The sequence below is a fragment of the Phaethon lepturus genome, unplaced genomic scaffold (genome assembly GCF_000687285.1).
Source record: "Phaethon lepturus isolate BGI_N335 unplaced genomic scaffold, ASM68728v1 scaffold37963, whole genome shotgun sequence".
Lineage (NCBI taxonomy): Eukaryota > Metazoa > Chordata > Aves > Phaethontiformes > Phaethontidae > Phaethon > Phaethon lepturus.
Genome location: NW_010531834.1, coordinates 1 through 11,201, shown reverse-complemented (window position 1 = coordinate 11,201; position 11,201 = coordinate 1). Strand labels below are relative to the sequence as shown.

Below are 11,201 nucleotides of genomic sequence, written 5' to 3'. Positions count from 1 at the left end.
TGCGGATCACAGGCGGAGGCTGCCCTTACCCTGCACCAAACAGCGACTCAAATCCCCACTAGTCTCCAAACCCCAGGGCAGAGATCTTAGCCCCAGCAGCGCTGAATAAGTACCAGCCCCCAGGCCCAAGCCAGACCCAGGAAACCCCTGCAAAGGCTCCAGTTCCTCGATGCCAGTGGGGCCTGGGAACCCAGTTACAGGTCTTTTCAGCTGAGGGCAGTTGTGCACCACACAAGGAGTCAGGAAGGCTACCGGGGACTGGAAGCTCAGGAAGGAGCCTGCAAAGGAAAGGAGCCTCGAAGCTGGCCTGAGGAGTGCTCCCCACTGGAGCTGTGCAGGACTCTGGCTGCCTCCCCATGGCTGATGCAGGCCAGAGGGGTCACTCTTGCATCAAGCTGTTGATCTTTGTGAGCAGCACATCCGTCTCGGACTCTGGGGAAACAGAGAGAGAGAAAACAGTCATTGCAGCAGCCACCATCCCGCAGTGCCAGGCAGAGCAGCCTGAAAAGCAGGTTTGAGGAGATTTGGGGAATGTGGGATTCCCCAGCACTGTCCCACAGGGTTGTTTGCTAAGGGCAAGACAGGAACTCCCTGGGCTGGGATTCCCTTCCCTCCCCCAGCCATCCCAAACTGCTCTGTCACGTTCAGCTGGAGGAAGCTGCCTGCCTGCCAGGGAGAGTCCTGCAGGCACAGCCTGGCTCCGAGGGAGGGGAGCTCACATCTGTTTGCACTCACCCGCTGGCCGCCTTCTCTGGGAGCATTTCCTAGGAGATGGAATACGATCGACATTAGCATGTCAGTCTGGCCTCCCCCTTCCCTCCCCTGAGTTCCTAGCTGGAGACTGTGGGGCCCCACAGGACACACAGTCCCACAGGAATCTGCTGTCAATGCCTGCAGTGCTGGTAAAGGAGCAGGGCCAAGGTCCCCCAGCCGCAGCCCATCGAGCCTTGGGGTGCAGAGAGCGCTAGTAAGTGTGAACTAAGGCATCCAGCAGCTTGAGGATGGGTCAAGCCAGATTTGTAGCTGCAGCCTGGTGGTAAAAGCTGCCTACACACAGTGCTGTCTCATTTAGCCAGACAGGAGAGGACCCCCTAGCATCTGAGTTCAGAGAGGGGTGGCAGCAGATATGATCAGGTTTGGGCATGTACCCGCCTCCCAGGGCACACTTACAGCCTCCCCCAATGGACCTGTCCTGGGTCGGGGAGAGATCAAACATACTTCAGCAAGAGGAAGGCCCAGAGGATGGCAAGGAAGGAAACGCAGTCTACGACAATCCAGACCATGAGGTACGTGCTACTGGGCTGCAAGGCAACAAGACAAGCCATGAACACCAGCCAGGCATGGTGTGCTCATGGCACAGCCCAGCCTGCTGTGCCAGCAGTCCCTTCTGCAGGGTCACATGTTCCCATGCCAGCACAGGACTGGGCAAAAGCCATCCTCCAGGCAGCTGGCTGCCGAGGCTTGCGGCAAAAAGGCACCGACAAGTGCCTGGGTCACAGGGCTGTGGGGCAGGAGGGTAAAGGATGGAGGGGTCACTTACAAGCAGCCAGATGGGGTGTTTCATCTCCTTCAGCACCTGGCAAGCATTGGTGGTGACAGAGCTCACCCCAGAGCACCACAGCACGGAGAAAAGCCAGGGCTGGTTCACCACGTACAAGTTGACAGAGATGTTGTCCTGGCGGTACTGCCTGCACAGGGACAGCTGTGGTCAGAGCAGCAGACAGCAAGGTGCCGGCACACTCAGACAGTCCTCTCTGGCTGTACACTATCTGGGATGTGATCCAGCATTTGCAGCCACATGGAGTAGCTGTCTGGAGAGCCAGACCCCGGGTAGATTTTCTGGCAAGGCAGCTCCATCCCCTGCACCAGCCCTGCCTGATACAGCATGCTTGTCTGCAAGGTGGTAGCACACACCCTGTCCTTCCCAGCACTCAACCTCAACTGGCCCTCACCTCTGCTGGCCCCTGGGGCAGAGCTGGGACAATGCCCTGGCCCCACAGCTCCCAGGCTCCTGGGCACAGGGCTCTCACCTGATCTCCTCTGAGCTCATGTCTTGGTAGGGCAGATTGACATGCAGCAGCAGCTCCTTCTCCTTCTGGAGTCTCTTCCGGCCATAAACTTGCTGAACTCCTGGGGCTTGCTGTTTGACCTGTTCCCTGAACCCATCCGGCAGCCAGAGGACCTAGGCAAGAGCCAGAGAACATGCAGAGGAGAAGAGGTGCTCCAGGGAGCTTGCTCTCTTCCAATATTTCCTTGCAGGTCCAGGCACACGTGGCCTGCCTAACCAGCTGCTTCCTGCTCCCCTCCTCATGCTCAGCTCCTCCATAAGGATCTCAGCCAGGACAGTCTCCTAAGAGCTTTCCCAAGTGAAGAAGTAAGCACAACAGACCCCACTGAGGGGAGAAAGCCATTCCGGCCTAAGCAAGCTGCAGCAGTTACATCCTTTCTCGGTCCTTGAATGGATCATGCAGTGCATCCTTTTGGCCCCAACTCTGCAGCAAGAATGGACCTTGATTCAGCACTACAGTACAAGTCTTTGCTGTGTTCCCTCCTGCTCTGCATTCCCAAAAAGCCATGAAGGGAAAGCGATTTGGGTGCTAATTCATCCCCTCAGGGCAGCACATGCCTTGTGCTGCAGAGGTTGGATGAAGTGCAACACATGAGATTGCAGCAGGAGCCCAAGACCTGCAGGGAGAGGTGTGGCACAGTGTGGGAACATTGTTTTCCTGCTTTCGCTAGCGCTGTCTGTCCCCTCCCTAGACTGAGTCACTGTTTACACACCAGGGTGGCCAGTGCTGGGGAACCAGACTATTTGGAAGGGTCTGAAGCTGTAGGCATTAACCGCTAATTATTGGGAACTTCTCCCAGCTAGAGAACCCCACACCTGGAACAGGGTTCCCCAGCAGGGATCTCATATGGGGTTGTGGTATATTGGGTGGCAGGGACACTCAGTGGGGTTGGCGGGGCACCTCCCACCATGGCAGGGGTGTGACAGCCAGGGCCGGCAGTGGTGGGGCAGTGGCCAGCTCACCTGCTGTAGTGGGATGCCTGACTGTAAGATCACTTCCAGGGTGGCATTGACGAAGCTCTGGTAGTCACTATGGTTCTCAGGCCGGAGGTCAAACATGATGGAGATATTGCTCTGCTTGACTGCCTCTAGTGCCTGTTCCAGGGATGGGATCCTCTGTTTAGTCACTTGGTAGCGATCGCCAGCAGAAAGACTCTGCACAGTGGGAAACGGCCTCCGCTGCAAGGGTAAGAGAGAGTTAAGTCATCACAGGCAGACCTGCTGTAAGCTTCCACCTTCCAAACTGGTGCCTGTCTCTGCCTCTCAGTTTGCTACACTGGCCTCTCCACATGCTCTCCAGTGCAGACAGAGGGATCCTTCCCCTGCACATTCATGGGGCACCTTGACCCTTCTCCCTGCTAACTGCACAGTTCAAGCAGCCCAAACACCTGTGGGCATTCAGAGCAGCTCAGCAGTTAGTCACCTTTTGGGAAGAGCCTTGCCACAGCTGCCTCCAAGTCCAGGCAGGCTGTGCAGCTCAGAGCAAACGCATGAGACATCTCCCCTCAAACCAGCCTCCTCCATGACTCAGCTGAGGAGTCAGAACAAACCCCAGCTCGGGGAGTAACCGCACCCAAGGGATTCGCGCAGGTGTGAAAGTGCTTCGGCACCCTGTCCAGGCGTCTGCCAGGACCAGCGCTCCAGAGGGAACCTTCCCCAGGGCAGGGCTCATGCTTCAGTCACAAATGCGCCCATCCCTGACCAGCCAGCCCAGTGTCATCCTCACCTCCAGGAACCAGCTGCCAGCATCCAGCTGCTGGAGGTCTGTCCAGTTGAAGGCGGTGCTGTTCAGGGCAGCCCTCTCAGGGAACACAGCCTGCACGTTTGTGGTCCTGGTGAGTCCCTCGTCATGCATGAGGAACGGGACCCCATCAGCACTGATAAAGGAGCCGAGAGGGAAGGTCTGTGTTGCAAGCTGTTTGTCTCCTATCCCTGCCCTGGCATTTCTGCCCCTCCCAACCATGTAGCTCCCACCCTTATGCTTCTACACAAAAAGGTGAGTGTCTGGAAAGCACAGAGCACCTACAGACCAAGCCAGGAACCAAGTAGTTCCTTGCTCACTGCAACAGCTGTCCCCATAGCAGGATTGCATGAGATGAACTAGAGCCGGGGTCTGTTTTCCAAGCAGTGCCCCTCCCTGACAGTGCCTCCCTCCTAATGCCCTGGAAGGCAACCTGCACGGGGAGGACAGAAACCAAGTACCTCTCCCAGATCGTTGGGACACCAAGCTGGAGCCTGTCCCATACTGGGAGGGTGGGAATGGCAGAGCCCTTTGAATAGGGCTGCCTCCAAATGCAGGCTACATCAGTCCTCCAGGTGTGTTCCAGAATGCTCCATGTGGGAGGTGACATCTCAAGATACACAGGCCCCTTCCTCCCTCCGAGTCCCTGCTGCCCCTTTACCTCACCATGACGTCTGTCTCAAAGACTTGCACATCACAGTCCACCGCCTTGTGCAGCGACATGAGGGTGTTTTCAGGGGCCAGCTGGAAAAGGAACGGTGTTAGTGCAGAGGGCACGGGCAGGAGGCAGGCACTCACCCTGCGTGGCTGCACCCAGCAGTGTGGCTGGGCTCTAGGGCAACCACAGTGAGACTGGGGTGACCCTGCTGGGGGGGGATGGAAAAGGGCTGGGTGCAGACAGCCAGAGCCTGCCTAGTCCCAGCTTCCCAGCCTGCACTAACACAGCTAGGCTTTCTGCTGAGATTTGCCTGCTCCTGGTCCAGCAAAGCTCAGTAAAGAGCTCTGCCCTGTGGCTGCTATGCTCGCCCTCCTCACCCTGTGCTCACCCATCCTCCAGCCCTGTGCTGCCCTGGCTGGTGTGGGGATGTCTCTCTACCGGGCTGGCCAGAGCTCATCCAGGCCTGCAGCAGCAAGGGTCTGATGCCAGTGCCCCATGGCCAGGCACAGCCTGGCTCTCGCTGGTGGAACAGCCTGCCCCATCCACCCTGATTGCTGTGCCAGGACGCTACTGGTGCTGGTCGCTCACCATGGGGGCTCCTCGGTGGCCAACCAGGGCTGGCTTGGGGGGCAGCTGGTTCTCCTCCATGATGCAAGGGGAGGTGATTCCCAGGGGAGCCAGATACAGCGCGATCATCACCGTGCAGTACACAAGCAGCAGAAATACCTTGACACCTGCAGGCAGAGCCAGAGAAGGTAGAGGGGTGAGGTACAAAGGAAGTATTTTGCAGGCCATTAGGAATAAGCCAAGGTTGCTTCACCTGGCATTAACTTATGGTTGCCCTAGGTCAGGCATTGTGCAGGTTCACTGCAGATTTATTCTTGGCCCACTACATGTCCTTGCACCCCAACCCAGCACTTCTTCAGGACTCAGTCTGCCATCCATAGCCCTCCTTCAGCTGCAAAGCAGTGAGGGCTGAAGCTGCACCAAGAGCTGGCATAAGAAGCAGCAACCAAGAGCAGGTGTTACTAGCAGAATCCTGGGGACCTGTTCCCACCTCACCGATGCTCTCAGTGCACTGCTCTGCCACCAGCGCCGCTTGGTTGGGTAGTAAGAAGCAGGGCACCAGCTGAGGGCAGAGGTGGAGACCCTGGAGGGGGATTACCTGTGTTGCGTGTCCGGTAGATGAAGCTGGCCAGGGGCCAGGCAAGGAGCGTCATTCCCCCCACAATTCCAATGTGCAGGAAGGGACCTGTTGCCTGGGGAGGCAAAGGCAGGGTGTCAGCTGGCACCAGCCCAGCCCCTGTCCCCAAAATCCATATGCTCCAATGCCAGGGATCTGCCACTGCAGCCAGCACATCTGGAAGAGCCACAGTGCCAGGGAGGGAAGGACAAGGCTCCTGGGGGACTGAACAGACTGCCCACTCTGGTCCAGCTACCATTCATCACCCTGACTGCAGATGCTCCAGGCAGGACTGCAAGAGCAAGAGGAACACCTTTCCCAGCCAGAGAGCAGAAGTCAAGGGCAGGGAGTTAACCCTCATGGCACACAGCCATGCTGGGGGCTCCAGTCACCACCCTTCAGCTCACGCCCACAGGCCAGGTACTGGGTACAGTGGGGGAGTCTCTGGTATCGAGGTGACTCACCTGCAGGGAGATACGTGCACTTCTCCACTCCTCCGCCCACTTCACTCCCAGCCCTGTAAAGGCTGCAGCCACCACCAGGGCAGTTAAGATCAGCAGGGTCTGTGGGGCAGGGCATAGGGCAGTTAGGGGAGCACACAGCATCCTGCAGGGCAGCTGGGCTTTGCCCTGGCAGGGCAGGCAGAGTCCTCCCTACCCCTTACCCCTGAGCCCCTGCAAGTCTTGAGACCCCACGTCCCCATTTGGATTTGCAGCTGAGCTCTGAACCCCGTGCTTTGAGCAAGGGGAATATTCCCATCCCAGAGCTGTGTGGCTGGGGGACTAACAGCTGCAGCCCAGCTCAGTGGGGAAACAGCAGCCATATGTAACCCCAGTAGGCTGGTCACAGCTTCCCAAGGTGCAAGGGCAGCCAGGGCAGGCACCATCTCCCTGCACCCCCAGTCTCTCACCTTGTGCAGCCAGTGTAGCTTCAAGGGCTGGCCACAGAGCTGCAAGCACAAAGCAAGGACCTGTGAGAAGAACAAGGAGATGTCAGAGCTGGGCTGTACCCCACACCTCAGCCCTCAGGACTCAGCCACAGGAGCTCTGCCCCTCCAACACAAGCAGGTTCTCTGGCCGTGCTCAGGCTGCCACAGCTCCAGCAGGACAGATGCTGTGGGCTCCAGCTGGCTCTGCACAGGGCATGGCAGCCAGCCTGAGCTCAGCACAGCTCTGTACCCCAAATAGCCCAGGCAGGATCAGCGGGGCTCACCAGCAGCACAGCAGAGTAGGTGATCAGCACAGCCGTAGCTATGAGCAGGACCAGGGACCAGTCTAACCACAACTTCCTCTGCTTGAAGATGAACCTGTCAGCAAAGGGGATGGTCAGAGGAGCAGGGGGGACATATGGAGCAAGGCTGGACGTGGGATCCTACTCACTCATTGAAGTTGTGGAAATCATTGAGGATGATGATGGCAAAGTAGAGCCACACCAGTGTGAAGAGGAAGACACAGAAGAGGAAAAGGAACCAGCTGCAGTCGCACTGAAAGCCAGAGATGACAGCTATGCACACACCTGCAGGGCACCTAGCCTCTGGCCAGGTTCCCGAGACCCCTGGGGAGCACCCAGCCTGCAGCAGGGTGCACAGAGGGTCACAGCAGGCACCGGCCTCATGGGTCCAGGCACTGAGCTCCCCAGGAGAGCTCTTTTGGCTGGACCCATGCTACAGGGAGATGGACCAGCATCTCCTAAAACAAGCTAAAAAGCTGCCTATGCCAAACTGGGGAGGTCAGCACCTGTGGCAGGTCTGCCTCCTTTCCCATGCAGCAGCCCCTGGGAGCAGGCTGCGACTTTGGGCACAGGAAGGGTAAAGGAGCCAGGTCCTGCTCCCTTCTAGCTGGGTGATCTGTGGGCTGGGCAGAGAGGGGTGCTGTCAGAGCTGCCACTGAAGTGGTGATCCTGCAGACTGTTCCTGCCTGCTCAGCCAAAGCCAGGTCCAGCTTCTGAGTCTCCAGCCCCCAGTGCCACATACTTGGGGAGGTGAGGGGTGCCACAGGTGCTGAGTGGGATACCTGGCAGCCCGAACTAACTCGCACAATCCAGTCAAGATAGGACAAGCAGCAGCACAACCACTCCCATGGGAGTTGGAGACCTCAGAGAATCCCAGGGCCTCACCCCTCCAAGGTTACAAATCGCTGGGGACACCCCCTCCCAGCACCCCATCAGTGGGGGCCACACCCAGCCCAGGAACTGCACCTCCCACGTGCCTTGCCAGGCACCCAGCGCCCCAGGACCTGCCCGCCACGCTCAGCCCTCGGGGAGCACAGCATTCTGCTCCAGGCACGTGCGAGCTCTGCCGCAGACGCACGCTCAGCCGGGTGGGGGACGGCTGCAGCTCAGCCTCGCTGCTGCCAGCGCGCTGCTCCACCCTTCTTCTCACCCAGCGGGCACAGACAGCTCACCCTCTCACCTTCTCACTGCCCCAGGCTAGGGCAGTCCCTGGACAGAGAGGGTGCCAAGTAGCACCCCAGCTCTCTTGGGGCTCAGCCCTGGGGAGCAGGACTGGTGGCAAGGGGCCAGCAGCCCAATATCCAGGCTGAGTGCCCCAGCCAGAGCCCTTCCCCACCCCAGCCACCACTCTGAGCCTCCCATGCAGGGGCTGGTCAGCCCCAGCTCAGCATCACCCATGGTATCACCTTGGTGGTTCTCAGGCCCTTCCTCTTCTCCTTCTTGACGGTGATCCACTGGCAGCTGTAGAGGCAGAGCAGGCAGGTGGCACAGGGGCGGCAGCAGCCAGGGGGGTCTGCCATAGCGCTGGGCTGTCCCAGGCCTAAGGTCAGGCACTCTCCTGAGGGAGATGCACACAGTGTGTTAGCGCAGGCCTCCCAACACGCATCACCCGCCATCCTGTCGGGATAAGGCACTACAGAATCGGGGTCCAGGTACCCTGGCAAGGGGCCGCCCCAGAGCCCTGGGACATAGCGGGACTGCTGGCTGTGTCCCCAGGCAAGGCATGGTGCCAGGGAAAGCAGAAGCACAGGGTGCAGCCCATCAACATGTTCAGCAGGCTGCCCTGGGACACTTCGCTCAATGAGCCAGAGCAAGCGTGGAGCCGGCAGGGAGCAGGGCCTCCTCCCCAGGCCAGGGTTCTGTGCTCTGTCTGGGAGCCAGGGGCACCATGCAGGCTCCAGGGGCCAGCAGCCTCACTGGCCAGCTTGACAAAACCTTGCACCCAGGCTCCCTGGGAGCAGCCCAGCTGCAAGGACCACGCAGCCTCCTGCTGCGCAGCTGGGGGCATGTGTGACGGCCTGGGAAGTCCCTGTCCTCCTCCCTAAGCCCAGGTCTTTGCTGAGGCAGCACCATCCTGGGAGCCCTCCAGCTCAGCTCGCACACCAAGGGGTCCCCAGGGAGGCTGGAGGAGCTGAAGCTGAGCAGGTGTCAGGTGATTGCTGGTCCAAGCGCTATGGGAGGAGAGGGGGGAGAGCGGCAGTCATGGGGGGAAACCGACTGCTACAGTTGCGGACACCCAGGCTGGGTGCAGGGCTACCACTGGGTTCCCGACACGCTGGGAAGGGGAGAGGGCCAGGACGCTTTGCTGTGGTTCCTAGATTCATGGTGCTCGGCTGGAGGAAGCAGGGAGCCCCAAACAAGCCCTCCCTTTATCCACTCCAAGAAACCCCATGTTTATTACTGCTTGTCCTGCTGTTGAGCTGCTCCCCCTCCTTATCCTAACCACTCCAACAGGACAGGCAACACCGTCAACCCACAGATTAAGCCAGACTCTCGTTTCACCGCAACCCCCGAGCCAGGCACGTGAGCCAGCCAACCACATCCTCCCAGCCACATTCTCTCCAGTGTTGTGGGCAAGGGTGTGCCTAGCAGGGCCGTGTCCCATCCCAACCTGGGCCCTAGAGAGGGGGAGCAGAGATATCCCAGGCCCTCTCAGCCCCAGCCAGCCCCGTAAGAGTGGCTCTACCATGTCCTGGCTATGGCCAAGGTCAGCCTGGTCTCCCCCTGTAACACAGCAGTACCCCAGCATGGCACCTTGCTCCCAAATACCAGCAGTATGTTAGTCTTCCAGGGCTGGGGTGCACAGTCTACCCCAGGACCTACTGAGAACAGTGGCTAACGCCACCCCAGGTACCAACCTGAGAGCAGAACCCCTAACCTGCCCAGCCAGCTTCTGCAGGCTGGAGGAGGTCTGGGGACCACCATCAGCAGGTCCAGCCAGCCAAGGTACCGGGATGCTGAGCAGCAGAGGTGCCGACATCTGCTGCCCCCTCCATCTTCTGGGGACCAGAGCAGCATCTGTGATCTGCTCAGTGATCACACCAAAGGAGCCAGCCCTAACACATGTGCAGGAAGTCATGGGACCAGACAATTTCCCTTCTCTGATGCCCAGGGGCTCTGGCTGCAGACTCATACCCCTGCTGTCACCAGAAGCAGAGGCACCACTTCCACCAGGCTCAGCCAGCACCCCCTAGGACTCACCCTGTCTCCCCCCTTGCTGCTCACACAGGGAGAGCACCAGTGCCAGCAGCTCCTCAGGAAAACCCTGCCACCCCGCCGGCTGGCTCCCACGCAGAGTACAAAGTACAGTAGGAGTGGCTGTGGGCACCGGCTGAACTTCAGCACTCAGCTGCTCCAAGAGCCTGTTACTGCCAGGACTGGAGCTTGGCAGAGCAGTGGCACAGGACTGGCCACAAATCTATGCCAGTGGTGCTATCTGGAGGGTTTGGAGGGAAAACACTAGCCTGTTCCCCAGCTCAGAGTGGGACTGCAGCACCAGTAGTTACTGTGCAACACCGCTGCACAGGGCACAGGTCCCAGAACTGGGCTGGGCACACAGCAGACCCTACTCAGCTTCTACTCCAGCTCCAAGGGGAAAGCTGCACAGCAGGAGCTGGGTGTCCCTCAGAGCTGGAAGGAGCCCTCCTTTGGCTCCCACTAAACATTGCCCACAGCACACCCCTGGCCCTAGTGTGGGGGGTACAGGGGGCTTGAAGGGGTGACAAACCCACTGCTATGGTCACCGGCACGGCAGCACGTGCTTGCAGTTCTGCAGGGACCTTTGTGCCCCAGGGGTAGGGCAAGATCCCGCTACCCTTGCAGAGCTGAGCCAGCCCAGGCTGGGTCCCACTGCGTAGGTCAGCAGGAGCTGATGCCCAGCCGCGCCGCCTCCAGACCTCACAGGAGGGAGGGCAGAGCTCCTGGGTCAGCATGGGGAAAAGGGGGACCCCAAAAGAGCACGAGCAGCACAACCTGGCCCAGACCCCCCACTCCCAGCTTCACGCCCCACGTATCTCCATTCCCTCCCTCCGGAGCATGGGAAGAGCACCAGCAGCCCCTTCACTTTTCCCCCCCCTCAGCTGCACACAGGGCCAGGATGATCAGCCCCCTTGCCGCTCCGCCAGCTCTCCTGCAGCTCCCGTGGCCGTACAGGGCAGCGAGCCAAGTGGGCAAAATACCTGCTCCCTGTGGACGTCGGGTTCCCACAGCTGGGACGCTGGCAGGCCAGGTGGGTGCTGGGCTCTCAGCTGGGCGTCCCTGCGCAGCAGAGCCCTGCTCTGCTCCTCTGCCGCCTGCTCACACCTTCCTGGGTGTGTTTGTG

The 11,201-nt window shown here is 59.6% G+C and overlaps 1 protein-coding gene across 1 annotated transcript; it reads right to left on the bottom strand.

The window, feature by feature from the left end:
* Positions 1-379: 379 nt before the first annotated feature.
* Positions 380-8,400, bottom strand: GDPD2 (glycerophosphodiester phosphodiesterase domain containing 2). The gene is made up of 15 exons (XM_010284680.1): positions 8,287-8,400; positions 7,030-7,133; positions 6,863-6,956; positions 6,561-6,620; positions 6,115-6,213; positions 5,633-5,726; positions 5,056-5,201; positions 4,471-4,553; positions 3,795-3,945; positions 3,032-3,247; positions 2,031-2,182; positions 1,541-1,688; positions 1,219-1,301; positions 736-764; positions 380-432 (listed from the first exon to the last, which is right to left on the bottom strand). Exons 1-15 carry the CDS (start codon positions 8,398-8,400, stop codon positions 380-382), a joined length of 1,626 nt encoding a protein of 541 aa, XP_010282982.1.
* Positions 8,401-11,201: the final 2,801 nt, after the last annotated feature.